At 36.2% G+C, this 27,888-nt stretch overlaps 2 protein-coding genes across 2 annotated transcripts in view; both read left to right on the top strand.

The window, feature by feature from the left end:
- The window catches only part of qless (decaprenyl diphosphate synthase subunit 1 qless), a 47,895-nt gene extending 40,832 nt beyond the window's left edge, over positions 1–7,063 (top strand). The window contains exons 6-8 of the mRNA XM_028180575.2: positions 2,506–2,637; positions 3,552–3,746; positions 5,815–7,063. Coding sequence (XP_028036376.1) covers positions 2,506–2,637; positions 3,552–3,746; positions 5,815–6,036 — 549 coding nt within the window. The 3' untranslated portion in view covers positions 6,037–7,063. The remainder of the gene's footprint in view (positions 1–2,505; positions 2,638–3,551; positions 3,747–5,814) is intronic.
- Positions 7,064–15,583: 8,520 nt separating this feature from the next.
- LOC114247609 (uncharacterized) lies at positions 15,584–23,994 on the top strand. Its single transcript, XM_089729721.1, has 9 exons — positions 15,584–15,880; positions 16,758–16,902; positions 17,655–17,777; positions 19,600–19,786; positions 20,370–20,443; positions 20,513–20,605; positions 20,899–21,407; positions 23,332–23,407; positions 23,824–23,994. The coding sequence occupies exons 1-9, from the start codon at positions 15,849–15,851 to the stop codon at positions 23,980–23,982; spliced, it is 1,398 nt and encodes a 465-aa protein (XP_089585847.1). The 5' UTR covers positions 15,584–15,848; the 3' UTR covers positions 23,983–23,994.
- Positions 23,995–27,888: the final 3,894 nt, after the last annotated feature.

Raw genomic sequence — 27,888 nt, 5'->3', positions numbered from 1 at the left:
TCATCTTATACCTAGCGATCCAACTATGCCGAGGTTGGCATTGTGAATTCAGTCTAGTGTAGTGGTAAGTGACATGGTCACTACACAAGGGGGTCGCGGGTTCGAATCCCGCCGAGGGAAGATATTTGTATGATAAATATAAATGTATTTTCCAGGGTCATAATAGATGTATATTAAATATATGTATGTGTATAATAAAAATATTACATTTATTTCCGTTATCTGGTACCTGTAACACAAGTTCTTTACGAATTTATCACGGGACCAGATAAAGTGGCGAGATTGTTTAAAAAAAAAAAAAATTGCACGACTTCACGAATCAAGTCTCGTATTTACGGTCTTATTTAAACTGGATATAACATTTTAGGACGCTACCTACTTGGACAGTGGTCGAATACATTAAACTAACATAGTTTCCTTCATAGCTACTCTGAATTCCGAATGCCTATAAGCACGTCAACTTGCGGTTTTAAAGAACGTCGTGTGAGAATATCCTCATATTTTAATGTGACTTGTATGTGAAGTGTGTCTTCAACCAAAATTCGATTGTTTTAACGTTATCTTAATAGAGTAGAAATGTATATATATATTTTTTATTTATACTTTATTTTAGTTTTCTTTTTTTAAAACAATAATATTTTGTTAGTAGGAATTACTTATAATCTATGTTAGTAACTTAACTTAACTTAACTAACACATAACTATCATTACATATATTTTATATCATTACATTTGTTTTTTTTTTATTCTCCATAATCTCTATATATAATCAGTTTCCTTTTCTTTAAATTAAATAATGAATTTATTTGTGAATAAAATTACTTTTACCGTTTAATCTCGGGTTTGTTATTGTCTTGACATTATTTGCTACGTTTTGAATGCTTTACAGCTTTCGTGGTCACGAACGACTAAATTGCTAAAGACTAAAGTGCACGGAATCTATTTGTGTTACACTTTTACTATTTGAATAAAACAATGCAAAATATTGTTAACGAAATTTACATGAATACACGAGTGATTATTTATTAGCTAAGCCTGTGCCGTGACACAGACAGACCTTTAAAAGGCGCGCCCTGTTACTAAAACGTATTTCTGACTAACAAATAGTTTCATTCAGACGAATCGAAAACATAGATGGATACGTGACTATCTGTGGTATGAATCAGTAAGTATAATAGCAGCAGACACCTTATGTAATATTTTGTATAAGTCAATCGGTGATTGGTTTATAAGAATCTATTATCATTCATTAGATGACATAATTTAGTGTGTCTTTAAAAAATATAATATTAATAGAAAGTATGATAAATATATTATTATATTTATTATTTTATCCGTTGATGAGTGTAGGAGCTCATAACTAATCTAAAATTATTTATTTCCACGCAGCTACGTTCATGTATTTATTGTCCAAAAAAAGGATTGCTAAATTACGTACTAAAAAACGTAGCTTCCTTGTGCAGATCTTTAAACAGAAATAAGGACACTGGCCACTTACTACGCAGTGGACTTAAAAGTAATAAAATGTCAAACGACAAATATTGAAATTGTGGATGGGCGTTTGTTTATTTCACGCAATTATTATACGTACTGAGTACTTTATGTAATGCGTAAGTAGCACTGAGTAAATGTGCGTGCGAGGAACGAGGTCGGGCCTGAAATATCCATTAATAGCATCGCATCCTGCCGGAGTCCTTGGTGCAATTACATTAACAGTGTCAATTATTCACCGTTAATCGTTTTCGCAATCTTTTGTGTTTGTTGGATATTTAAAAAAATAATTCTAATTTTATGATTAAGATGAAGAGTGAACGGAAATAAATTGAATTGAATCTACCTATTTCATTTTAAGTTATCTCAACGAATGGGGGGATTGAATAACGTTGATTCTCCATATCTTTGTCGCACCACAGTAATCCGTCTCTGTTCTGATCTAATTTTATTGTCATTAACATTCAAGCTGAACCATTGCTTTGATCGTTTTGTTCGTCTAGTGGTTGGCGATTATAGAACATCTTCGGTTCGAACAGGCTTCGGTTCGATGCTCGGTCATATCATAAGATAGGTTGATATTTGTCATTGATATTTGGTATACATTTTACTGTCTCGTATTAGTGTTCTCGCAAATAGGATTTTCCCCTGAAGAAAGCTTGGGGTCGTTGATTTTTTGTTTGAGTGTTTGTTCATAATCCGTCTGTTCTATCTCCTTATCACGTCCTAAATCGAGTTTCTTCTTTTTAAATATATAAATAATACTTGATTTATAAAAATACATCATATTGTAGTTCTTTGTTTTGCATAACACAAAAGAATATTTGTTCGAAATCAAATGAAATCGATCGATCTTTATTAATTGGTATTTGGTAATTCCAATTGAATTTTATATTTTGAATTGAAGGTCTGGTCTTTTGTTATTGTTTAGTAAATGTGTTTCCCGAAACTTTAACAATAAAAAATTCAAGATGGGTTTGAAAAAGATTAACAGTAAATCGAACGTTATTACAGGTGGTAACAGATTTGGTGCAGGGCGAATTCATGCAACTTGGCAGCAAAGAAACTGAAAACGAGCGGTTCGCTCACTACCTCACAAAGACGTACAGGAAGACGGCTTCATTAATTGCTAATTCCGTTAAGGCGGTAAGCTCCGATTCCCTAATGCATTGAAGAATTTTAAACACTTTTGTAATTTAAGAACGGAAAATTCACACGATGTATCGTGATGACAGATCTGTAGATCTGGAATTTAGATGAATCAATCAGTACTGTGAATATCACTACAATATTAATTGTGTGTTAATGTTTGGGTGGATTCGAATAACTATTCGAGTTTTATTTTTTTTAGATTACAATAATAAATTACACATATTTTTTAATTTCCTTCTTTTTAAATAATCCACAGTATAAGGTGAAAATGCGCTTATTGTATAATCGTTCACAAAAAGTTTTGTTTGTTGTTAAATAACTAATAAATAATAATAATAAATATGTGTATGGCGAAACATTTGGTTCCGTCACGCGCATGCGCGACCGAAGAAATCTAGGAGGCCGTGATCCCCGGGCCTATAGTAAAAAAGCATTGTACATTTTTACATGAAATAAACAATTTATTATTTTATTTAGAGCCGCTTTTATTTAAGCGTCCTAAAGTGCATCAGTAATTAGTGAAATTTTATTTTCAAATTACACATTCAATTTTATAACTAAAGTTTTCGTTTTTATAATAAATAAAATATGACACAGGAAAATAATTTAAAATTGTACAATAAAACGAAAAACAAAAACCGGTCTAAAGTGCCCTCCGCGTTCAGAAGTTGTTTTTTTTTCCTACCTATACTGATAGCCTTAAGATGCTATTTCAGCTTCGCCCTAACGTTTGTAGGTGAGGTCACGGGCTCAAACCGGAGTATTGTTAGCACTGGCCCTAGCAAGAGCAGTGCTTCACAGAATCTACCACCGGATCGGAAACGCGACCCACTGAGAAGATCCGGCGAGAAACTCAGTGGGCTGTGTCTATGGATTAAAGTTGTATGAACGTTGAGTTTCGCCGACAGGTCGCCTTACTGAGCGGCGCCGACGAGAGCACGTGCGAGTTGGCGTTCCAATACGGACGGAACTTGGGGCTCGCGTTTCAGCTCGTCGACGACTTGTTGGACTTCGTGTCTTCAGCACAGGCTATGGGCAAGCCCACCGCGGCCGACCTCAAGCTCGGTCTTGCCACCGCGCCTGTTCTATTCGCCTGCGAAAAGGTATTTTTTTAACTCGAGATTTTCAAATAAAAAATAAAATGTCATCATTCTCCTGCCCTTCTTCCAATCACCTGGGTTTGGCGCAATATGTTTTCTCCTTCCGTACTCCTCTATGATGTACCATTTCTTCGCTCATTACACATATCGTCTTTCACGCAATCCATCCATTTATTCTTAGGTCTACCTCTTCCTCTATATCCCTCATTCACACATTCATAGTTAACACTCTCTTACCAATTTCATTTTTGATTTCGTCTCATCACATGTCCATACCATCCCATCCCATCCCATCCTATCCCAAAATAATAGACAGTATAAGCTATAATTAAGAATAGTCTTATTTTACTTTTGAGTAAATACATAATCTATTAAATCGTATGTTATAAAATTATATTATCATCTCACATTCTTTAAGTTGGTTGCTGATGATTGTACAGACTGGTGGTAGGTACCTACGTATTTTTAGACGCAAAGCAATTTTTAGACGCAATGCATTTTAGTTTGAAGAGTGGAATGATCGGTACAATTAAATTGTGACTTCGACCTCAGACTTTAATTTGGATTTTTGTTTTTGGTAACAGCTTAACACTATAATGCAATATAAAAAAATAAAAACAAATAAAAAGAGCCTGTGCGGGGTCACATTTTTTCCAGGACGCGCATTCGGCTTCGAATCAGTAAGCAACATTATTTTATTGCTTAGATGGGTGGACGAGCTCACAGCCAACCTGGTTTTAAGTTGTTACTGGAGCCCATAGACATCTACGACGCAAATGCGCCACCCACCTTGAGATATCAGTTCTAAGGTCTCAGTATAGTTACAACGGCTGCCTCGCCCTTCAAACCGAAACGCATTACTGCTTCATGACAGAAATAGGCAGGGTGGTGGTACCTACCCGTACGGACTCACAAGAGGTCCCACCACCAGTAGTTACGCAAATTATAATTTTACGGGTTTGATTTTTATTACACGATGCTATTCGTTCACCGTGAAAGTCAATCGTGAACATTTGTTGAGTACGTATTTCATTAGAAAAATTGGTACCCGCCTGAGATTCGAACACCGGTGCATCGCTCAACACGAATGCACCGGATGTCTTGTCCTTTAAGGCCACGACGACGCCAGTTATTGGTAACAGCTTAACATTACAATGCAATAAAATAATTTACTGGTGGTTAGACTATTATTGTAGGTAGGCAACATGATTGGAGTTTTTCAAAAGAAATCGAAAAAAAAAACACACACTTGAAAGGTCCGTTCGCTGGGTTTGTTTATGTGTAATTATAATGTCTATAAAAATCTGTAATTGTATGTCTCGTGTCTCGAACAAACCGCCCTTTCGTTTCGGATTAACTGTAATATTTTGCTCAGTTTAATCGTTTTACATTAATTATAATGTTACAATACAGAGCGCAGTGATTCCGAGTGCAATATTAAAACCGGTCCGTTCGCCTCGACACGTGAACTCCAAATTGAACGCGTTGCATTCGTTTCGACTTGCACGAAGGAAGCGTTTACGCAACATCCAACTAATAATGAACTGCACTCGTCAACCTAATTTCGTTTGCGAGCGATATTAAGAATTCTAAATGTGTGAATCAATTTGAATTATGTAGATTATGTATGTACTTTGGAAAGTAAAATTATTTTTGTATTTAACATAAAAACGTCATAAGCGTATTGGAATATTAATAAATTTCACGAATCGAATTGATTAATTTATGTTAAAACTGATAGAATTTTTGATGCGGTCTAAGTTGATAATTAGGTTTCGTTTTTTTTTCTATGAACTAAACAGTAGCTCTCATGCGTATTCACGAATTACTAGTATAATTTCATTGCACAACGTTTTTTTGATGTAAACGAAACGAGTGTTGAGCTGTTTATTCCCTTTACAGGATAAATATGTAATTATTCACTTAGATAAATGTGTTAGAACTTTTAATTCTATGGTATATGATAGCCAAAAATAGTTAGGGCTCACATAATCCTACGCTTGTTTACTTAAAACTTAATATCCACAGTAAACAGTAATCGAAATGATTAAATAATCGACAATGTCCTTAGTATCCGGAGCTGAATCCGATGATAATGAGGCGGTTCCAAGAGTCCGGCGACGTGGAGAAGGCGTTCGAATTGGTCCACAAGTCTCGCGGCCTCGAGCAGACGCGTTTCCTAGCGCGCAAGCACGGCGCCGAGGCCGCGAGACTGGCGGCCGACCTGGCGGACTCGCCCTACCAGAAGGGACTAGTGCTCACCACCGACCTCGTCCTCAACAGGATCAAATAGCGCGCTCGCTCTTCTCGCCGCGAACTCGTAAACGTCGCGACATTGTCAACGTTGTACTTTACATAGATGATTGCTGAATGCGTGCACGACAATTTAAGCGCACGAATATATTTATATAAGATACCTTTTCTGAAAAGGTGAACGTTTGTACGTAACGCGAGGATTTAGCGCTTTCGTGCATTCGTTATTAAATACGAAACAATATGGTTATTATATTTTTGGTTAATCAGTCGAACTGATTGTCAGAAAAATATATATTTTTATTTATATAGAGTATGCGTGCAGTTGTTTACATGTATTTGTTACTGTCTTATGATGCGAACTTCACTATTGTGACCTGATTTATATTGTAAGTGTTTTACAATCTAAACGCTGCTATACGTCGAACCGAGATGTTAAAATACAATAGTGTTTTGTTTTTTGTTTATATATAAATGAGCGTGTATGATGAGTACTACGATACCAAATACATCTGTACTTAGGCGTGCAGTTTCGTGCTCAATTTAACTTAATACATGCATGTGTTGTGAAATAAAACGTAATTGGGTTTCTTTTTTGTACATAATATACCGATATATATGCATATTCTAATTAAACATATATAATCTTGTGCAATCTTTACGTAGGATTTAATTAGACTGTACCTGTGTTATCAAACGTTATCATCATCATCATCATCACAATAGTAAACAATTGTTTTATAATTATTATGACGACATTTTTTTTAAACTCCTTCCAATCTATATTTCGATTTGTAAATAACGAGTCATCGGATTAGTTACCCGTGATTTAAACTCCAAAACCAATTACCTCAATTTCTTTAGCGTACACGTTTTTTCAAACTAGAGGTTTATAATATTCTGTTTTAGTTTGTAAAAATAAGTTTACGATGAGGCGTGTCGTCGTGTCTAGGCAAAATTCATTAAAACACGTTTAGAAAGTTTTATTAAAAACGATATTAGCTAATTTAGTGATTAGAATTGTAAATAAATTTCGATATTATATAATATGTATAATCCAGTGAAAATATTTTGATTAACGATTGAGGCATGAATGACAAATGTAAAACGCACCATGAGCGCAGTATTCCTTCAACTTTTTTATTGTTTAATAAAACATATTAGTCACTAATAAGTTCATTTAGTTTAGAAGCCGACGTAATGACTGACAATAAAAGTACCTCCAAAAATGATGTACCTCCAAAAAAAAAAACTCTTGAGATACATTCGGGAAGTAAAATGTTTTTAATATATATATATATATATAATCTATATTTTAGTGCAGATACAGTGTATGCGATTATGAGGCTGGAATTAGCAGATTTCTGGAAGACCATGGGTCACCCGATAGTAAACATGGACAAAAGCACAGCGTCATGGTGTAAGAAAGGGACGGTGGTGTTGACGCGAGGTCGAATTTGTTTCTTACACCTGATGTGTACCCCCACATACGAACATGCTACCTGGCAAATGAGTGGGGGAAACCCAAACCCTCCGATGGTACCCAGAGGATTTTGTAGGCGTGACATTACTAGATTTTTTTTCTTTCAACCACCACATCGATACTGTCGATATTATTTCTGAAAAAGCAGTAATTCCAAAATACACAGAGTGGATCTATGACTATGACACAAAACTACAGAACATTACACGGAAAGTTTCCTTCAGAATCCCTCCCCCACGACAAAGAGCGTCGTAATGCAGTATCTGACGACCGAAATTTTTAATTTTAAAGAGATCATCTCTCTCATAGACACGGGAGTGGTCCCTAGAGACTGGAGAATAATGGTTGCCGTACTAAAGGAGCGTGAGTTTAAGGAAGTTGACGCTTGCTGTAACGGAAAGATGACGCGAGATAAGGGCTTATCAGGTCGTCAACGAAAAAAACATCTCGGTTGTCATCTTTTAGTACATCAAACATCAATCTATGACACTGAGCGAGGAACAACTCATCAAAACGTTAATCCGGATGAGGAACCTTGGAAAGGATCACGATTATGTCAATATAGTCATCAACTTCCCGTCACGGTGCACCCATTTCCTGGCTGAGCTTTTGGCCCCCTGTTCCACAGCCTGGACTATCTATTCGGCTTTAAGAATGTCTATGGATTCACACACACTTTACCTCTTGTGGAAACTTTATTATTCCAGGACAGGTTTGCTCCTCCTAACCAGGATGTATCGGACGATCCTATAGAGGGACCTAGATGCGTGATCGTGCCGTAAGCCTGATTAGAAGGGCTCAGACAGAGAGGTTGAACCCTGGCCACCATCATGATAATTTTATTGGCCGCCCACAAATGTGACACCACGGCATCGTTATTGGGACAAGGGGACAACCAAATCATCGTTCTCAGAATTCCCTCTCAACAACATCTTGCCGATAGGCAGTTAACCCACGAACAGTACACACAGCAGTTCCTTAGAGTCCTAGAGGGGATTTGTGAAGAGTCGGGGATTGTTATTAAAGACCTCGAATCATGGATATCAAGAAGGTTGCCGGAATATGGCAGAAAGTATTTCATAGACTGTGTACAAGTGAGCAGCGCCTTGAAGAAAGTGTCCAGCTGAACTAGGGAGGCGAATCAGTCGGTTCCTACCCTAAATACCATCATAGCAGGGCTCTTCTCAAGTGGGACTGCCATCGCCGAAGATGACATCACTCCAATCCCCGCCTATAAGTTAACAATCTTCGAGGCGACTACCACACTGGCGACATCGACAGCGAAGACTTCCTATATGGTCAGGCTGTCGTGTCTGAATGGTACAGAGAGTATAGTTACCTCACTTCGTCTTTAGCTCTCGTAGTGGAGAACAAGTGTGTGTGGGAGCTCCCACACACACTTGTTCCTGTCCCACACACAATGTCCCTGACATTCTCTTTCGATGAGTGTCACTACCAGGGTTTGCCCCTGTTGAGGGTGCTGAAAGACATCACTCAAGTGGAGGATAGACACCTCATCTTACTTCTGATGTCGGGGAAATTCTGTTTTCGCTGGCATCGTGCCAGCGGGCATCTAAACAATAATCACCTCGACTCAGTGCTTCCGCTGACATATATATTTTAGTGCAATAAAAAGATTCAGCAAAAGCAATGATATATGCACGTTTCTACAATACTACTTTTTTTTGTGGTTTGAACTTTGATATTGTTTGTGCTTTTGAAATGGGTCTTGATTTTTAGTTGTTTTCTGTATTTTGACATTTTTGAATGTTTTTCTTTTTCGGTCATTACGTCGGCCGACCCAGTAAGAGGTTGTGGTGTATGTATTTGTACATGAAGACAACAACGGGAGTCAATGAATTATTATTATTATGTATTTAGACATTTACCTAGTTCGTACGTTTGTAAATATTAATATTCTGTAAAATGCAAATCATGAATAATTTTAATATAAAGTTTAGTTAAAGAATATTGTTTTATTTACTTTGTTTGTTTGTGTTTAAAAATGTGTAAACATATGTTCGGTGCGGGGTTACAGTGATCTTTAAAAAGGTTTTAAAAAGCACCCGGTCATTAACAAAAAGTAAAAAGATAGAAAATAAGTTTTTATGGTGACAATATCGCTAATTTAGAGCATTTATCAAATTATGAACACTTAAAACATAAATAATAAATTGAAGTCGTCCTGCTGTAAATAATAAGAAGCCCAGTGTATTCGTTTTTTTTTCTACCTACGCTGATAACCTTGAAGGCTATTTCAGCTTCGCCTTGCATGTAGCTGAGCTCACTGGGCTCAAACCGGGAATATTGCTAACACTGGCCCTAGCAAGAGCAGTGCTTCGCAGAATCACCACCGGATCGGAAACGCGACCCACTGAGAAGATCCAGCGAAAAACTCAGTGCGCGGTGTCTTTGGGTTAATTTACTCGTCGAGCTCTTTGTCGCATCGTATTTATGCGAGTGTGTCGGTATTCAAATCCGGCAGGTAGGTACCAAATATTTATTAATTATTATTTGCTGGTAGAGAGAGTGTTGTGACCGCACGGATATTTTCCACTATCCCGTGGTATTTACACCGCAAGGCAATTATGCATCCGGTTTGAAGTATAGTATAGCCGTTATACTATAAAATTGAGATATCGATCTCACATCTCAAGGTACGTGGCTGCATTCACATTGTGATGTCCCTAATTTCTGATACCGACTTAATACAAGCTGGGCCGTGAGATTGTCCACCCATGAGTCTATTCAATAAATCGAGGGGTGAAAGACTATTTGGTTTAAGGGACATTTCGCCTAATACGCGATATTTATCTTTGTAATTAAAGGGGCGTTTTATTTGATATTAGCATCAACAATCCGATGTTTTTAATTGAACTTCAATTAAGTTAACTCCATTGAAATAGCTGAAGAAATGTTTTTGTTATGATTTTTTTTTAAATCTTAAACTTAAAATGGCTATCATGTAAAGTTGCAAAAATTTTGCTTAAACCAAATATCTTTTCACCCGTCGAAAGAAATTTATAAATATGGCAATGCATACTTCTTTGAATTTATGATGATTTACAAACGAGGAAGCTTTGTATTCAGTATCCTTGTAGGTCAAGGTTGACACGAAGGTTTTCCGTGACATCAAACGCTAATCAGTATAGAAGGTATGAAATAAGCCTCACATAACTAGGTTAAATAGAAGCAGAGCAACAGAAAACGAAGGTTTCTGGAAGAGATTTTAGAATAACATCATAATTAAGAAAATTTTAATAAAAGTATTCTTGAAACGGTAAACGGTTGGGATTAATTCATTAAGTCAGAGAGCGACATATCACCTTAAATCAAAAGTAATCGGAAAATTTAATATTTAACGGCGGTAAAGTAATGGCCTAACTGATGTGTGTCGAAGATCATAAAATCACGACCATATAAAGTCACGACCGTGTAGTTTAGTACTTTTATAGATTTCTTTAGTGTGGATATACGAGAACTCTCACCTTTAAGACTTTCTGTACACTCTTCTTTTTAGTTCCATCGCTGCTGCATTCAAGTTATTGTTCACAGCTCGAACCCGTTATGCGATGCTAATAAAAATAAGGATAATTAAAAAATCCTAACTTCCCTCTCAGTGTTTCCTTTACCAATTTTACATGCTCTTTTTCATGGTAACTTTAATTAGAGCAGTTTATAATCTGTAGGAAGCGAGTGGTTTATTGATAACTAGCTGACCCGGCAGACTTCGTAGTGCCTCAATCGATAAATAAAAGGCCTAAACTATTGTATAAAATAAACTTAAAACAAACAAAAGGATTCCATCCGGCGGGGGACACATCAAAGGAAAGCCAAAATTGTTATTTTTATTTAATTCCGAGCACTTTCATATTTATCTACCTTTTAAACCTTCTCTACACTTCCACAAATAATAAATTGTTTATAATAATAAGTTATTTGTGGAAGACCAAAATTAGCCAAATCGGTCCAGCCGTTCTCGAGTTTTAGCGAGACTAACGAACAGCAATTCATTTATATATATATATATATATATTTTATTTATTGCTTAGATGGATGGACGAGCTCACAGCCCACCTGGTGTTAAGTGGTTACTGGAGCCCATAGACATCTACAACGTAAATACGCCACCCATCTTGATATATAAGTTCTAAGGTCTCAGTATAGTTACAACGGCTGTCCCGCCCTTCAAACCGAAACGCATTACTGCTTCACGGCAGAAATAGGGTGGTGGTACCTACCCGTGCGGACTCACAAGAGGTCCTACCACCAGTGTAAAAGTCTGTCATGAAAATACTCAAAATAGGAGATACACGTACTCAATCTCGAACATTTAACTACTGCTATTATTACATTGAGTCAAGCCGTAAGTATTCTTACATCAATGACTTTCAAAACTTTTTGTGCCCTTAATATTACTACCTACGTCCTACCATTCTGCCGCGAAGCATTCGTGCGTCTCTCCTAAACTCGTATCCCAGTACTGTTTTCATTGAAACCTAATTATTGTTGGATGGTATTCAATAGTCGAAGACAGGATGAGATTGCACAAGAATTATGAGGAGATGGCGAAGACGAAACTTGATGGAGTTGGTATCGACCATCAGACATGAGCACGACTGAAGGAAGAGTTATTCTCACGGAGCTGTCAATTATGAACATTTAAATTGGCAGTGCATTTTTTTTCTTCATACTTCTAGTTATTTTAACATTAATTGACACGCTGTCTTGAACCTTATAGTTATCGTATTTAACTACTTTTCAAAGTACCTTTACATCGCCACACAAGATAATATCGCCTTTTAGAATATTAAGTACCTAACATATAAAGTCTGATGGAAGTATATTGTGTGGAAGTATTTAATAATAGAATGCAAGGATTGTAAAGCTGCGTGTTTGCGGCAATCGATCGCCCCGCGCCCGGTACCGTCAGGACGACATGAATGCCTACTAAAAATGACATGCAGAACTTATGGCCACAAAGTATCCACATACCATTGGAATGCACAACAATAATGTAGTCAATCTGTTTTAGATTGGATTATCTCGATTATAGATTAAAAAATCAATACATTTTAAACTTAATAGCATAGATACTTACGCCTTTTTCTGTCTGATATTCAAGTTGGTACTCTCCTTGGACGAGAGAAGCGCCTTATTTAAACCTTTGTCGACATTACAAACTTTCAATGTTTATAAAGTTGTCATTTGATTTGGAAGAGAAATTAACAATTGAATATACTCAATATGGTAATCGTGGGTACATTATATTTTATGATCACATGCAAAACTATTGTTACCATAATTAACGGTCCAAAAGTGTATACTTACGTGAAATAATAGTGAAAATGTGAGATAACACTTATATCTGAGATAGCTCGTAAAATAAAGGTAGGGGCAAAACGTAATTTCGCTCTATGTAAATTCGCAATGCCATGGACCTACGCAGTGACATCGTATTTTACCTTTTGATTTCGCTAATCATATTACTTTGTTATTGACTTTCGATGTTTTCTTTTTAATGTCCCTAAAACATGAACGTCTTATACGTTATATTGTACATTTTTTTGTTAGATTATATTTTTTATTAGGTAATTGACAGAAAATTTTGCGGCATATCTGTTGTTAACGTTTTCTTGAATTTCAGAATGGTATTTACCTGTGGGAATGCTGCCCTATATGACCACTGTTGTAGATTGAGACTAGTAATTAAGTGCTAGAAAGTAAGAGTAACAAATATGTAATTTAGGTAATTTAGGTAAGCACATTTGTTGCGGATCGAATATAAAGAACTACATAATAGAGGTAGTTTGTGGAGACTGCAATCATACGCGTTTCTGGTTATTAACATTATTAGTTGAGGTGGACTGTCACACACCTTTGTTGCATTTTTATTTGGGTTACAGCTTACCATAAATAGTCTTTCTAATGTCAATGATTTTTGGGTCTCGGAAGATGAATAAAGGTGGTACAAAACATACTTGCGCTCTAGCGCGCTGCACGACAACAGTTCTACGGAACTTCTGCAAAGCAACCGGTTGGGGGTGTATCGAGCTCATACCCAGCAGGCTGGTTCTGGTTCAGCGGGGTATTCCGGAACACCAGCGGCACCGCCCAAACCAAGCTGGATAACGAAAGCATCTTATGGTGCTTTTCAATATTAAACCCGGCATCAACATAGCTTTTGGAACAATAATGGTTCAATCAACATACCACATCGCCTTGCGGGTCAGAATTAATTATATAGGTATAATCAATTTATCCTTTGTACCTACATGAGGCTTTCTGGTGAATACTCTACTGTTTTGTTGATATTACCACTACTTTAGACGCAGACTGATCTATTTTTATTGCGAATAAGTCTTATGTTAAGTCAGAAATAATTACAATTACAGGAAATTTATTATGAAAACAATAATAAATTCCATACCGAAAAATCAATTAATGCTTTTTGCTTTCAAGAAAGGTAAGAATTTAATAATACCGACACTATTTTCTTGTTATTATTTACGCTTTGTACATTTTACAGTCAGCAGTAATGTGACCTACTTGGAGGTCGAACAATTTTTCATTTTCTTTAATTTGTTCCTCAGTCAATAGTTAATGATTTGCATATTTTAGTCGACTCAAATAACGTACGTCATACGTGAAGTTTACTTTGAAGTGAACGTGCAGGTTGTCTAGAACTTAGTTTGTGATTGGACTAATTTCGAATAATTTCACTTGACTTGTTTACGTTATAATTGGTATGTACGTGGAAATTAACACTATTGAATAGTTAAAATTCCCTGTCATTGTGGAAATCGGGAGATTTTATTATTGATTTTAGATTTCTTAAGTGGATATGACCGCCCGTTAATTTTTGAGACATTAGAATCGCAGCTTGGTCGGAGATCTTGCCTTGGCTTTGACGGATGGATAACATAACATATGGGTTCAGTCAGGAGGGAATCCGACCATTGCAAAAAATATGTTTATATATTTATTTATTTATCATTATATATCGTCACCCTTAAGCCTTGTTCGGACTAGGCGAGTATTTTAGTCGAGTACCGAGTAATTTAGTGGCTAAACTACTCGCTACTCGCCCGAAAAAATAGAACAAAATGGATTGACTTGACTAAATTATTTACTAACCTACTCGACTAAATTTTTGGTGCTCAGACACATTTAGCTACTAAATTACTCGGTACTCGACTAAAATACTCGCCTAGTCCGAACAAGGCTTTGTGGATGACGTCGTTGTGTCTACTAAAACTGTAACGACGTTTATTTGAAACGACGGAATTATATAATTTTTACAACAAAAGTACTTATTAAATTACCTCAACGACTAACGAAAACCGATATACTCGTAAATACAGTAATACATTATATTAGATTTGGAATTTCACTAAGTTTCAAAACTAGAATTAACGAAGGATAGCTAAGTGACAACTGAATATTTAAAAACTCCTGATAATAATAATAATAATTTATTTATTTCTCTCTTAAAGGTATAGTACAAATACAAATAGAAATTAACCTTATAATTTATTTTGGAAACCTTTTTAAGAGCTGAAGTTTGTAGGTACTAGTCTATGTCGTGAAGCCAATTTGTTAGTGCATGTTTGCATTGGGTCTGTGTCATCACTACATAGTATAAAACAAAGTCGCATTCTCTGTCCCTATATCTGTCTGTCCCTATGTATGCTTAAATCTTTAAAACTACGCAACGGATTTCGATGCAGTTTTTTTTAAAAGATAGAGTGATTGAAGAGGAATGTTTATATGTATAACATCCATTAAATAGTGGAGAAATCAATAATAAATTACAGTTTCCGAAGCGAAGCGAGGGCGGGTCGCTAGTAGGGTATATACTTATTGCTCAGCTTATCAATACAATGTTTTTGTAAATTATACAAGTTTGATTTACAAAAACATTGTCTAAAATTAGAGGGTAATGTGGATTAAAAATTAAACCTACATAAATTGTAACAGATGATATATTATACATACTAAAACCGTAAATGATTAAAAATTTAGACTAATTTTACTTGAAATTTGAATATTTTGCGGGTTTACTTGTAAAGGTATACTTTAAACAAATTTCGAAACAAGAAACGATGATATTCAAACAAATTTATACGAAACCCGAAAAGAATCAACATTGAGTCGCGTCACGCAAATGAAAACGCGACTTTATTCTGAATAATTTTACCTGAAAATTCGTAACTTGCAAAACGGTTATAGGTTCGCCAGTCGCGATCGAATAGCCGTCCGGATACTAACGTTTATAATACTTACTAACGTTTAATCCTCGTTCTTAATAATAATTCTCGGTAACAACACTTACGATGTAATTTTGACTAAGTGAAATTATTGTTTAAATGTTTACCTTGCGCTCGCAGCGTTTGCGTAGGTAAGACGTTCTCACTTTACAATGCAAAGAATATGATTTCTAAATATTACCTGTTTCACTCGAGAGCTATAGTGGGTATTTTATTTTTCTATTAGTGATTTTTAAATACGTTTTAGGCTTTTATTTTTTATTGTTCTTATATGAAGAAACAAATCCGTGTTCCAATGGAGGTAAATTCAATGGGGCTTTGATAACAGCTTTGTATCAGGTGGACCAAGAGCTCGCCTGCCAATCTTAGATAAAATGCCTTGAAATTTTAATTCACAATGATGTATTTTTATGAGCGTGAATAGTGGATGTTTTTCTATAATATTTAAATTCTTTTCATCATCATCATCAGCTTATAGCAGCCAACTGTTGGACATAGGTCTCTTCAATTGCTTGCACTGAGCACGATTCTGTCATCCAGCTTTTGCCAGCTACCCTACATAGATCGTCACTCCACCGAGTCTGAGGGGTCTTGCACTACGTTTGCCAATCGCAGTCTCCACTCAAGAATACGCTTACTCTAGCGGTAATCGGTTCTCCGGCTAATAAATTCTTTTACATTACGTAATTACTGGTGTTGGCTTATTCTGTGCCCTGACGTACATACATATATGGACTACCATTCTGCCGAGTTCTGCCGCGCAATAGTTATGCGTCTAACATCCGAAGCATGGGACAGTTATTGTGCATTACCATTTGTGACGAGACTTGGGCATTTTTTGTTCAGCCAAGGTAGATAGCGACATTTACGTTGCGATACGTCTCCGATGATCGCTAATATCAGAAAGTTTGTGATCTATTCTAACCATTTACCCGTCAATGAACCTCTTAATTCTATATAATAGCTGACAGCATTAGAGATAGCAATAAGGTTCCGTATTTTATTTAGAAGGCTGAGTGCTCCTACATCGGGGTCTCTACGTCGGAGAGCACGGGAGCGCAAGAAAGCCGAACAGACGAGGATCGAAGGAGAACAACTAGCGAGGGAGCGACGTGAGCAAAGAACAAGAGAAAAATTAAAAAGTCAACTTAAAGTATGGCCTTAACAAAAAATGTTGAATCAACCTAAAGTTTCGGTTTGAAGGGTTAGGATAAGCGTTATACTATACAAGTGAGACTTAGTTCTCATGTCTCAAAGTGGATGGCGGCATTCACATTGCAATGGCTGCGGGTTTTGGTGACCACTTCATATTAAGTGGGCCGTAAGTTCGTTCAGATGTATGTATACCTATGCGATAAATAAATAGAATGCGTGGTGCTCTCGTGTAGATTATCTAATTCATTTCATTTCACTATTTCCGATAAAATACATCTTTTACTTTTAGCTGCTCGGTCTTACATTGATGTCTTTGGTAACGTGGTGATATAAAATATCATTATAAACTATAGTCTCAGTTTAATGAAAAATAAACGAAATTACCGGTCGATGCTTTAATTTGAATTATTATATTTATTGTAGGCTGGTATGCATTAATTGAAGTATTAATAAAGTCGATTATGAAAATTAAATTTTATGAACATAGCCTTTTCGTTCAACATTAAATTATTTGTATCAAAAAATTGTAATCATAGTTTATTTTAATGAGCATGAACGTGGTTAAGTAAATTTCAAAATGTTTTCTAATCATTGAATCGTGCAGTACTGTCAATAAATCAACCATGGTGTTCTGAGCGTGCAATGTAAACGAGATATGGGAACAGCACGAATGCAATAAGAAGTAACATCGTGGCCTACTGACCTACATTACGGTTTGACGAAGTGTATTAGCGAGTATTGTATGTGTAGGCTCAAGCAGAGCTGGCTTCGTATGCGCCATGGGGTAAAGCGGGCGGCGGGGCACCCAATCCGCGTGGTGTGCGCTTCAGTAACTTGCGAGCTAAGGGGATTTTTCCCGAAGACGAACTAAGGGTGAGCATTTTAAAAAAAGCGATATTATTTTATCAATAGCTTTGATGAAACTTAATCCTAGTACTAACAAAAAAATTGTTTTCATAAACTTTAAGTGCGAAAGTCGATTCTTTAAAATGTTAAAATTTTAAAGCCGGATTGACTTGACCTACAGGTTATGATGGAACTTCACGAATGTTAATCTGTTATTTGATATTATGACGGAGAAATTCAACGAAGATATCTTTATCCATTTTGAGAGCCAAAACATTTCTACGAAAAAATTCTGTCTGTTTTATTTATTTATTGTGTATAACAGAGAGCAGAATAGGCAGGGTGGTAGTACCTATACACATGTGCGGGGTTATAACCCTCACCAGTAAATGTCATTAGTATGACACTCAAGAAATTCTGCTGTCCATTGTCCAGTGAATCCGTACGTCGCCTTTTATTGACTGTCATCGATGAGATAGGATGGCCTTATTTCGAGTCACATATACATTCATTATTATTGAACAGTTAGATAAAGGTTAATAATAATAATACGTATAAATAAGTAGAAAAAACAATTATTATAACCAATCCGTGGTCATTAGCGTCTGTTACATAATTGACATTTTACGTTGACAAACTAAATATCTGAATGATCGACAGCTTCGCAGGAATGTAGTTACATCCACGATGAACCTTAAAATACCTGATCAAAAAAGACAAGGTTATAAATCTGTAAAAGGCAAAGGGTCATTTAAACATCGAGTAGATTACGGCGGTGCGGTGGCGGTGTATACTATAAAGAGAGTTTTTTTACTGTCGCTGCAGCCAGAGAATGATTATATAATATGATGATGGAAGTGAAAAAAATGTGTGAACGAACCGAGTCGCCGGGGTCCGTCGTGTGTTCATATTTTATAAGTTGACACACATTTACCATCTTCACCGCGGAACATAAAAAAACGCATAAATTAATCCAAATGGTATTTATATACACGCTTTTACATTTTCCAAAAAGAATGGAAAGTTACGTGATGTTCGATCGTCAACTTTTATATCGATTTTTATTTATATTTCTTTGGGGAAAATATCTCGTGGCACTATGTAAAATGACACCTGAGTAAGGGAGAGAACTCTTTGAGAGAGAGTAATAATCTGGTTCCTTCATTTTTAGCTTCTTATGAGAGTTTCGTGAACGTACATTTATTTGTTTTTTTTATTATTATTGCTAAGATGAGCCGTCGAGTTCACGACCTACCTGGTTTCAGTGGTCACTATAGACGCCATCTGGGTAGCCATAGACATCAACACATTTTTGCAGGTTTGCAGGTTACACGATGTTATTCTTTCACCGTGGAAGTCAATCGTGAAATTGGTACCTGCCTGCGGGATTCAAAAACCGACGCAGTCGCATCACTCGATACGAACATACCGGATGCTTATCCTTTAGGCCACGATAATTTAAAACTCGTGCGTGAGCCTTTATAACTGTGACTGCACCTTATCTATAACTCTATAAGCAACAATCTCCGACTTATCCAGGTTTGATTATAGTCCCAGGGTCGTTAGATTCGATAGTAAGATCGCTATTAATTTGTAAGTGGCTTGTTGTTTTTATATCAATTCCAAAGTAAGTCGTCTTCAAATACATTTATAGATGTAACTCTCTCTCTCTTTCTCTCTCTCTTCCCAGCTATTTACCCACATGGTGGTGGGGTCAGCTTTCCTCACTTTACTCCTCCACTTCGCTCTGTCTTCGATATACTCGTCAGCAATATTGCATTCTCTTTTGTCCTTCAGCACTTAAGCACATTTATCGATGTAACTAATGGCTTTAATTTATGTTTTCTAGGGAGTGTCATTACAGGAAGCTTGTCATCGTTGGACCACGTCGCAGCAACGTAGCAGGCGTCAGACTCCGATACGTCTGCGCGAGGACCCGCAAATTTTGTACGCAGAAAATCTCCGCAAAAGCGTCGACAATGATATCCGTTACAAACAAGCCCCGGCACAGCAAATGGTTTACAAAAAGATTCTAGGTATATATTTTGATGAGGCTTTATTACCAGATACCTAACGTAAATTACCCCAATAGTAATTTTCAATAATTGCGGTCATGGAAACAATATTCAAAGATTAAAGTTAGTCAAATAGCTAGTGAAGTAAACCAAGTTGGAATTTGTGTATTGAGATATTTGCTATAATCTCGATATATTTATTCGTATGTGTTTCCGGTACCCATAACCTAATAGAAAATTCTAGGTTAGGGCCGTTGAATATTGATTATTTAATCGTAGAATCCCACTTTATGTTTTAAGCAGATAAGTATGCATTAGGGCATTTTGAAACCCTACATAGGTTGCTACTACCATTTTTCATATTTGTTCCGTGTAAGAAGGGCTTTCTGTTTGAATGCTGGCACAGCGTTATACAATTAAATTCAGACAATACTTCATATCTTAAACTGGGAGGCATTTTGAAAGGCATAGTATCTAAGGGTTCCGGTAACCTCTTCAGATTAAGTGGGTCTTCAGCTCGTCCACCCATTTATGTAAAAAAGATTCTAAATCCCTAAAATATTCAAAATATTTTTATTTGTTTAGTATTTTCATTTCGCTGTAGATGACATGGTTGATAAAAGGAAGAAAGCGGAAAAAGCCGACAACAAACGCGAATTGGAATACGAAAAGAGATTGGTAAAGTAAAAATGTTTTATTCACAGCTATTCAATATAAAAAATTGACAAATGCTTTTACAATTTGCAGCTTGCAATGGACGGACCATGGGGAAAACCAGGTCCTGGAGGCACGATCTGGAGGAATCCTCGAAATATTGGTTTGAACTTTTCAAAGTCCATGGTATGATTTAATTTCAGTGAGAAATATTATTTGTTAATTAAAATGTTTGTTGTTGGTTTTTCCGGAGCTCGGCTTTAATGTATTATAATTTTCCATAAAATAATATATTTCAAGAAAATACACAAATACAATTACAGTGGTTTGGTACATTAATTTTAACTGTAGTATTAGGAGATAGGGCGTATTATAAGAGCGCGCTGGTATGTACCATCATCCCGCCTACATCCGCTGCAAAGCAGACATGCATTTATTCTAACTCCAGTACCAATTTGAAAAGTATATGTAATTTTCAGGGATGGACAAACAATGAAATTTTTACTAAACTGAAAGGGGATCATCGACAACTTAAGAGATCTTCGCTAACTTTGCCCACTGTAAAGAGAGATGATGATTACTATAAAGACGAAGGGGACACTGAAGCTGCAAAGGGCGACGTTACAAAACTACCTGACATCGGTGACAGCCCTAAGAGCGGACGTCATCAACTTCAATTTTTGAATGAAAATATAAAGAATTCAAATGATACAATCACAAAAAGCAAACGTAGTTCAAAAAAAAAGAAATTTATCAAGAGGTTGTCTAACGGTGAGCGATTGAAACGGATATTTCCGGGAGACGATGATTTGCACAATGAGAGTCATGATGGCGAAATATCGAACGATAAAAAGCTTACGCCAGAAGGAGCTATACTGAGATTGACAGGTGGCGTGGAGCTCGTGCCACTACTGGCGCGAAGGAGGCGGGTCGGAGCCCGTACTCTGCCGTCCAGTGACGTAACTCGTCCACCGGAACAACCATGCCAGTACGTCTTACGTCAAATTAATATTAAAAATAAGTTAATTCTTTTGATACGACATTTCGTTCGTTGTAGAGTAGTAACGGGTGTTAAGTCACAGCAGAGTTTTTATTTTTTATTGCTTAGATAGGTGGACCAGCCCACAGTCCACCTGGTGTTAAGGGTTATTGGAGCCCATAGACATTTACAACGCAAATGCGCCACCCACCTTGAGATATAAGTTCTAAGGCCTCAGTATAGTTACAACGGCTGCCCCACCCTTCAAGCCGAAACGCATTACTGCTTCACGGCAGAAATAGTCAATCAGTCAGTTGTATCCTTCGAAGAAACACGATCATACGTCCACCCATCTAAGCAATGAAAAATAAAATTAAAAAAGTCACCGTCGCTCATGTCTAATGACAATGCCACAAAGATGCATATCCAACTAACGATATTCAATAAGAAACGCTGTGGCAGTTCATTCCAAAACCGGATGATGACTGTATGATATGTATGTGATGATGATGACTGTATACTTTATGGCTGAATTATGAGCAGTATGAAATCAAAAGGAAGAGTAACTAACTCCCAACTGGTGCCCAATATTACCGTAATCCGCAAAATAGTATTTCTTAGTTTGTAAAATTGTCTTTGTATGCGTTTAAAGTGCTGCTCGCTTGCTTGACCCCAAAGTTTTAGAAACCAATTCGGCCTTATCTCCCGAATAACTCCGATTTTAAACGCATCTGGAAACGTCGGCATCGAGAATTCTGAGAACTTTGCATAGTGACAAGGATAAAACTCGGAATCGCGACGATGATAAGGATGATAAACGGGTTCTGCTTTTTAGTGAGCGCGCAAAAATGTATTTGAGGTTGATTGAAATTAATTAAATTCATCCCGTTATGGGATCCGCCCCCTAAGAGCTTTCCACTACACACATAAGTATTGATCGCCTCTCCTTGTCATACGCCAAGAGAAAATCTGACAGCCGGTCAATTGCAAGTAATTCATTTGCAAAGTCCCCGGGGATTCCATATAATGTTAACTTCAATAGATGTGCCTACGTTAGATCTTTTCGACTTGGCAACATAAAGGAGACGACACGTATCATTAAAATATTGTTAAAATCTTCTGAAAGCATTTGTGCTACGTTACGTGAAGTATGTTCACGGGCACTCATAATTGACTACCTGTTAGCATTATATTTAGATTGGTATTAGTATGGACATCAGGTGCACATAATGTCTACGTTCGCTCCACCGGCAGTTGGGAACCAAGTGAATAAAAATTCAATTCATAGCCCACGATCATAAATGTTTCCATGTATTTTGCAATTCCTTTTTTTAATATACCAACAAGTGGATAGTGATCGCTTATAAATTGATAGGCTTAAAAGTATTTTTATAAGTGATTAATTTTTGCCAGCGGCTCCGTAAAAGGTCGTTGTTTTAATGCGTACGAATTGCACCATAAAATATTTCGGATCGAAAACCCAGAAACACGCGCAAAATGTCAACTGGTGTTGCAACTTCAGCCGATCGTCAATTGTTAGCTGATTAATTATTTCGCAAAAATTACCCATTAACAACTTATACAAGAAACTCTATTTAAATTAGTTCAGTCAAGTGGGCTCCGATAGTAATAGTATTCTGGTATTTAAATGAGCAAGGTGAGAACGCTAAGATTGCGTCACAGCTTTCTACCGAACACAGTGCCGTATGACATCACATGGGTGAAGATTTATGGATTTCATTAGCTCAATAAGACGCATCCGCCACTGATACTTGTTGATAATGATCTCTAGTAGAGAGAGATCAATAATGATAATGATTTCATTTAGATAAACGTTCAGTTTAACGACTTTTTTGAACCTATTGACCTTCTTGGCATTCATAAAATTAATGAACTTGAATGCGAATGTTTCTTGTAACAACAAATGTTTCAGATGGCGTGAATTACTGAATGTTGATTACTTGAGGGAACTCAAGCATCAAATGCGAGTGAAATGTGAAAAAAAAGAGGTAAGGACGCATACATTTTACGTTTAATTTCTTTATTTAAATTTACTGATGCCCATTCTTTAATTTGTATCTGTATTATTATTTAATTTCTTTAATATACATTTTCTTCGGTTTTCGCGAGACCTTGACAATTTGAAATTACTTTTTCGCTTTAACCTCGCGTTTTTTAATGCCGTTATATTATTTCTGACGACGACTGTTCATTTCTTAACAGTATACGTTGTCACTGAAGACTCGGTACCTTAAAAATCGCTTACATGTATTTAACAGCACTCGATAACAATCCTTAAATATTCATAGAGGCGATTAACCGATTAAAGACCTAAAGTCTAAAATTGTTTTTGTGCTACACAATCAACACGAACCTTTTTTTATTGGAATTATTAAAAAAAAAAAAAAATATTTTTTTTTTTTAGGAAAGCCGTCGCACATCTGCTGAGAGTGTGAAGCAGCACCACGTGACCTGGGCGTCGCTGTGGGGTCGTCCGGGCCACGGGGCACCGCAACAACGGGGCCGATACGCTAGAAGCAACCTCGCTCAAATATTATACGTTGCACCTTTAGCTCAATCTTAGGTATAAAAGAAATAAATCACAGACACCTCAACATTTTTAATTAAAAAAAAAATATATTTGCCGAGAAAATTTCCTACATAAATCTGTATCTAGGGTAGTAAAACTAATCAACATAATAATATGTGTATTTGCTTGACATTAAAGGTGCATAGAACAGTATTTTTGTTAACAGTCATATTGTCCGATTAGGAGTCGTTTTAAATAAATTCATTCATTTTATTACTACCAAAACAAACACATCCACCGCCTTGCCATTATTTTGATCACATTCCAAGAACAAAAAAAAAAGTAATTTAAATTTAAATTGAAAAAAAAATCCACAAAACGACTTTCTGTGACGATGATCCGAAAGGCAATATCATGTTACGTTAATTAATTCTATGACTTTTATTTCGATTGTGCGTGCCTGTCCCCTTTGTTACAAGCGCTATCTTACTCTTAAATGGTTTTTCTTTAGAGGGAACTTAATTTTTTTATAGTAACTGGTGTGAGCTTTTACAATTTGCCTTAAAATATTTAAAAATATAAGTAACATGCTAAATACTCAGTACGTTTTGTGATATGACTTATTTTATTGTTGTAAAACACAAATTGCAATATAGAAACGCCTAGTTCATATTTGAAAGAGTACAAAATGTTATTCTTCAGTGCTCTTGGGAACATGACATTTATAAGAAATGTAACAGTATTAGTTTCAAATTGTATCGATAACATCACATAATATTGTGTCTTCAATTGGATGGTGCTGTGTCATTCAATAGAGTTGATAATAATCAATGAAGTTATAGGGTAGTTGGATAGTAGTCTTTTCTTATGTAAATTCTAGCGTTTACCCGTGTAAATTATATTAATCCCTTGCGGTCCTAAGACTAAACTTTAAGTCCAATACGTGTGGACTCTGGACCTCAAAGATTTAATATTCCCCACGGACCACCACTTGAATACACATACAATTGAGATTTAGCCAAACCTCATGTTTGATAGTGTGGTCGCCACCCTACACTATGTCTATGAACAATCATAACCGCTTAATATCAGGTTGCTTGAGAGCTCGTTCAACCATCTGAGCAATAATAAATATACATTCTAATTTTTGTGTTCAGTGCTTAGATGGGTAGATAAGTTCACAGCTTACCTGGTGTTAAGTGGTTACTGGAGCCCTTGGACATCTATAACGTAAATATCATCACCCACCTCGAGACAGCAGTTCTAACGTTTTTAGAGTACAATGGCGGCCCCATCCTTCAAACCGAAACACATTACTGCTTCTCGGAAGGCATAGGCAGGGTGGTGGTACTTACCCGTGTGGAGTCACAAGACGCCCTTCCACCAGTAAAATGTACATGTAAATGTGTCCATAAAAATATCCCCCGAGAATAGTTTTTTTTGTTGATGTAAAGTACCTTATGTTCTTTAGTGTGTCGTGATGACATGTACGCATAATTTTAGGATACCTTGATAAGTTTAGACATGAAAGCGTAAAAAAAAAATAAGCACACTTTCGCATTTTTTCATATTAAGAATGGAAGTACCTATGGGTTTATGTTATTTGATCAGTAGGATCAAAAAAGAGAGATTATACGACAATCGTTAAGAATGAATTATAAAAATATCTGCTTTAATACCGTAATTTATTATTATTTAATTATTATCGTTGTATTCAACGCAAGTCACGAATGTAACTCGACTTGTTCACTACTTTTTTATCTCTCCGAATATATATTTGTTGTTTTGATTGATATTATTACACAATACATTCCTGTGGTTATTGAGTAACAATGCATAGCGATGCGCTCGAGTTGATTGTGATCTGTGGTTAATGGAATCAATGCAATAGGTGAAAGATTTTCCAGCACGTACTCTCCACTCGGACAGTGACTCGACAAGATCATTTCTCTGCATAGTAATAAACTACTTATGCAATTGTGGATGCACGCGTATTGATTGTGCTTCACGGACTTAAAAAATAACATAGCGCATTGCGTGGTTACTGGTAGTAGCGTATGTTGAACTTGAGTTGACTCAATTCTCCTACCCCTGGGAACCGTAAAATAGTTCCCTTGCAATAGGAAGACGTTACTTAAATGCCTTTGCGACGGTAGATCGTTATTATTAAGATATAAAAATATTATATGTTATAATTAAGCATAGTCTCATTGAATTCGCAAAAAATTGTCGACAAGTCAATAATGTAACTTTTGTCAAAGCACTTGTTGATAACTAGGTCAGTGTTCAGTGGCATGAGCTCGTTCTGGTTTAATTGGTAAAGGGTAAATGATGCAATGTGACATTAAGACGATACGCGAGCTACTTTTGGCCATAATTATATTTTAGCTTTTCCCCCCTCGAATAATGACACTAGAACTTTATACCACATGGTCTATAAATTATTGCCTTGTCGTTTTTTTTTCACAGAATATTTAATAAAGTTTGTTTTGTTTATAATTAAACTCAGTTTATCGGTATAGTCCACATCAAATTGTTGTACTTTTTAATTTTCTAGTTAATAATAATAAGTTAATTTAACTAAATGTTGCATTGTGTATAAATCATACAGTACAGGTGTACAAAATTTGTAATTTTAACTCGGAAATATTAGAAAATCTGTTATGTATGTAAAAGTCGATGTGTGTTCCCTATTGATTTTGAAGCGCCTGGACCAATTTCGATGCAGATCGATTTTGGCCTAACGGGTAATCCCGTGAAGTTCAGTGGCGATCGGATTAAAGTCCAATCAAAGATTGGCCATTAAAGGGGGCCGGCCGGATTTGACTAGTAGGTAATAATTAACACACTATGATTTTGGTATACTTGATTAATCTAGCGCCAATCCTATTATATTCGAACGGGTACATACGACATACATATCATAAAAAGTACATATTTATAGATTGTCGTTTTCATGAATCACTCTTACAAAATTTTATCCGAATGTTGAAGGGTGTTACTAGCATAGCATGTACCAATGAAGTCGACAAATGTTTTTATGTAGATAAATTTTGGTAGATAGTATGTAACGATGTAGGTAAATAAACATGTAAGATGAAATAAACAGCGTTCTTGAATTTAATCATGTAAGAAATCGGCTTTATATATGAATAAAAGAAATGTTTGTAGTTAAATTGTTGTGTTTTGTTACATTCATAATTTAAAGTTTCGAACAATTAGATTATTGTTTTTACACTCATTAAGTTATAGTATTAAATTTCCGTTTTATATTGAAATCGTTAAACAAATTTTCTGAGGGAAAAACAAATTATAACTACTAACGTGATCTGTACATTTCTTATCCCTTGAGTGAAGATAATTCTTAACGGAGCTCCGCGGGTGTGCACACTACGCAGCATGTGAAGGAATTATGTGGTTTCCCGAAAAAACTTCCATGCCGGAAATTATTTAAGCTAAAGGAAATATGGTGATCGGTTAGGAATGAGGAAGATGAAATCGTTCTTTGAAAAGCTTAATTACGTCGAGGTCACCAGTTTGGAAAGTTTAATTAGGTCGGCGTCATTAGTTTGGAAAGTTTAACCACGAAAGGATGATCTTCCACTGAACTTGTATAAATTCTAACTTATTTTGAAAATGTCATGAGATTCAAACATTTGTCAAATATCTTGTGTTCTGTGTTGGCTACCCGTCACAGTCCTGACTTAAAAGTTAGAGCGTATACAGAATGATGCGACCAGTCGAGGTTTCAAATCCCATAGACGAGTACCAAGGCTTTAATAAGGAAATAAACCATGAAAAACCATAAAAAACGAACGACAGTGAAAGAATAACATCGTCCAATGAAAATAAAATCGTAAAATTCACAAAAAGCAATCGATGATGTTGGTTCGTGTTGTAAGTTCATGTTTCATCCTTCATCCATCATCATCACCCTTCATGTTTCTGCCATTGTAGGCA

Source organism: Bombyx mandarina, chromosome 09, assembly GCF_030267445.1.
Source record: "Bombyx mandarina strain Sakado chromosome 09, ASM3026744v2".
Classification (NCBI taxonomy): Eukaryota; Metazoa; Arthropoda; class Insecta; order Lepidoptera; family Bombycidae; genus Bombyx; species Bombyx mandarina.
The sequence above is the reverse complement of the archived record's forward strand: the minus strand, read 5'-3'. Positions and strand labels throughout refer to the sequence as shown.

What these genes read in the sequence shown, in the direction of transcription:
- LOC114247609 (XM_089729721.1), top strand. Translation starts at nt 15,849, where the DNA reads ATGTTTACCTTGCGCTCGCAGCGTTTGCGTAG. An exon ending in GGTTTACAAAAAGATTCTAG is followed by an intron (nt 19,787 to 20,369) that starts GTATATATTTTG and finishes ATTTCGCTGTAG; the next exon opens with ATGACATGGTTGATAAAAGG. An exon ending in TGGAATACGAAAAGAGATTG is followed by an intron (nt 20,444 to 20,512) that starts GTAAAGTAAAAA and finishes TACAATTTGCAG; the next exon opens with CTTGCAATGGACGGACCATG.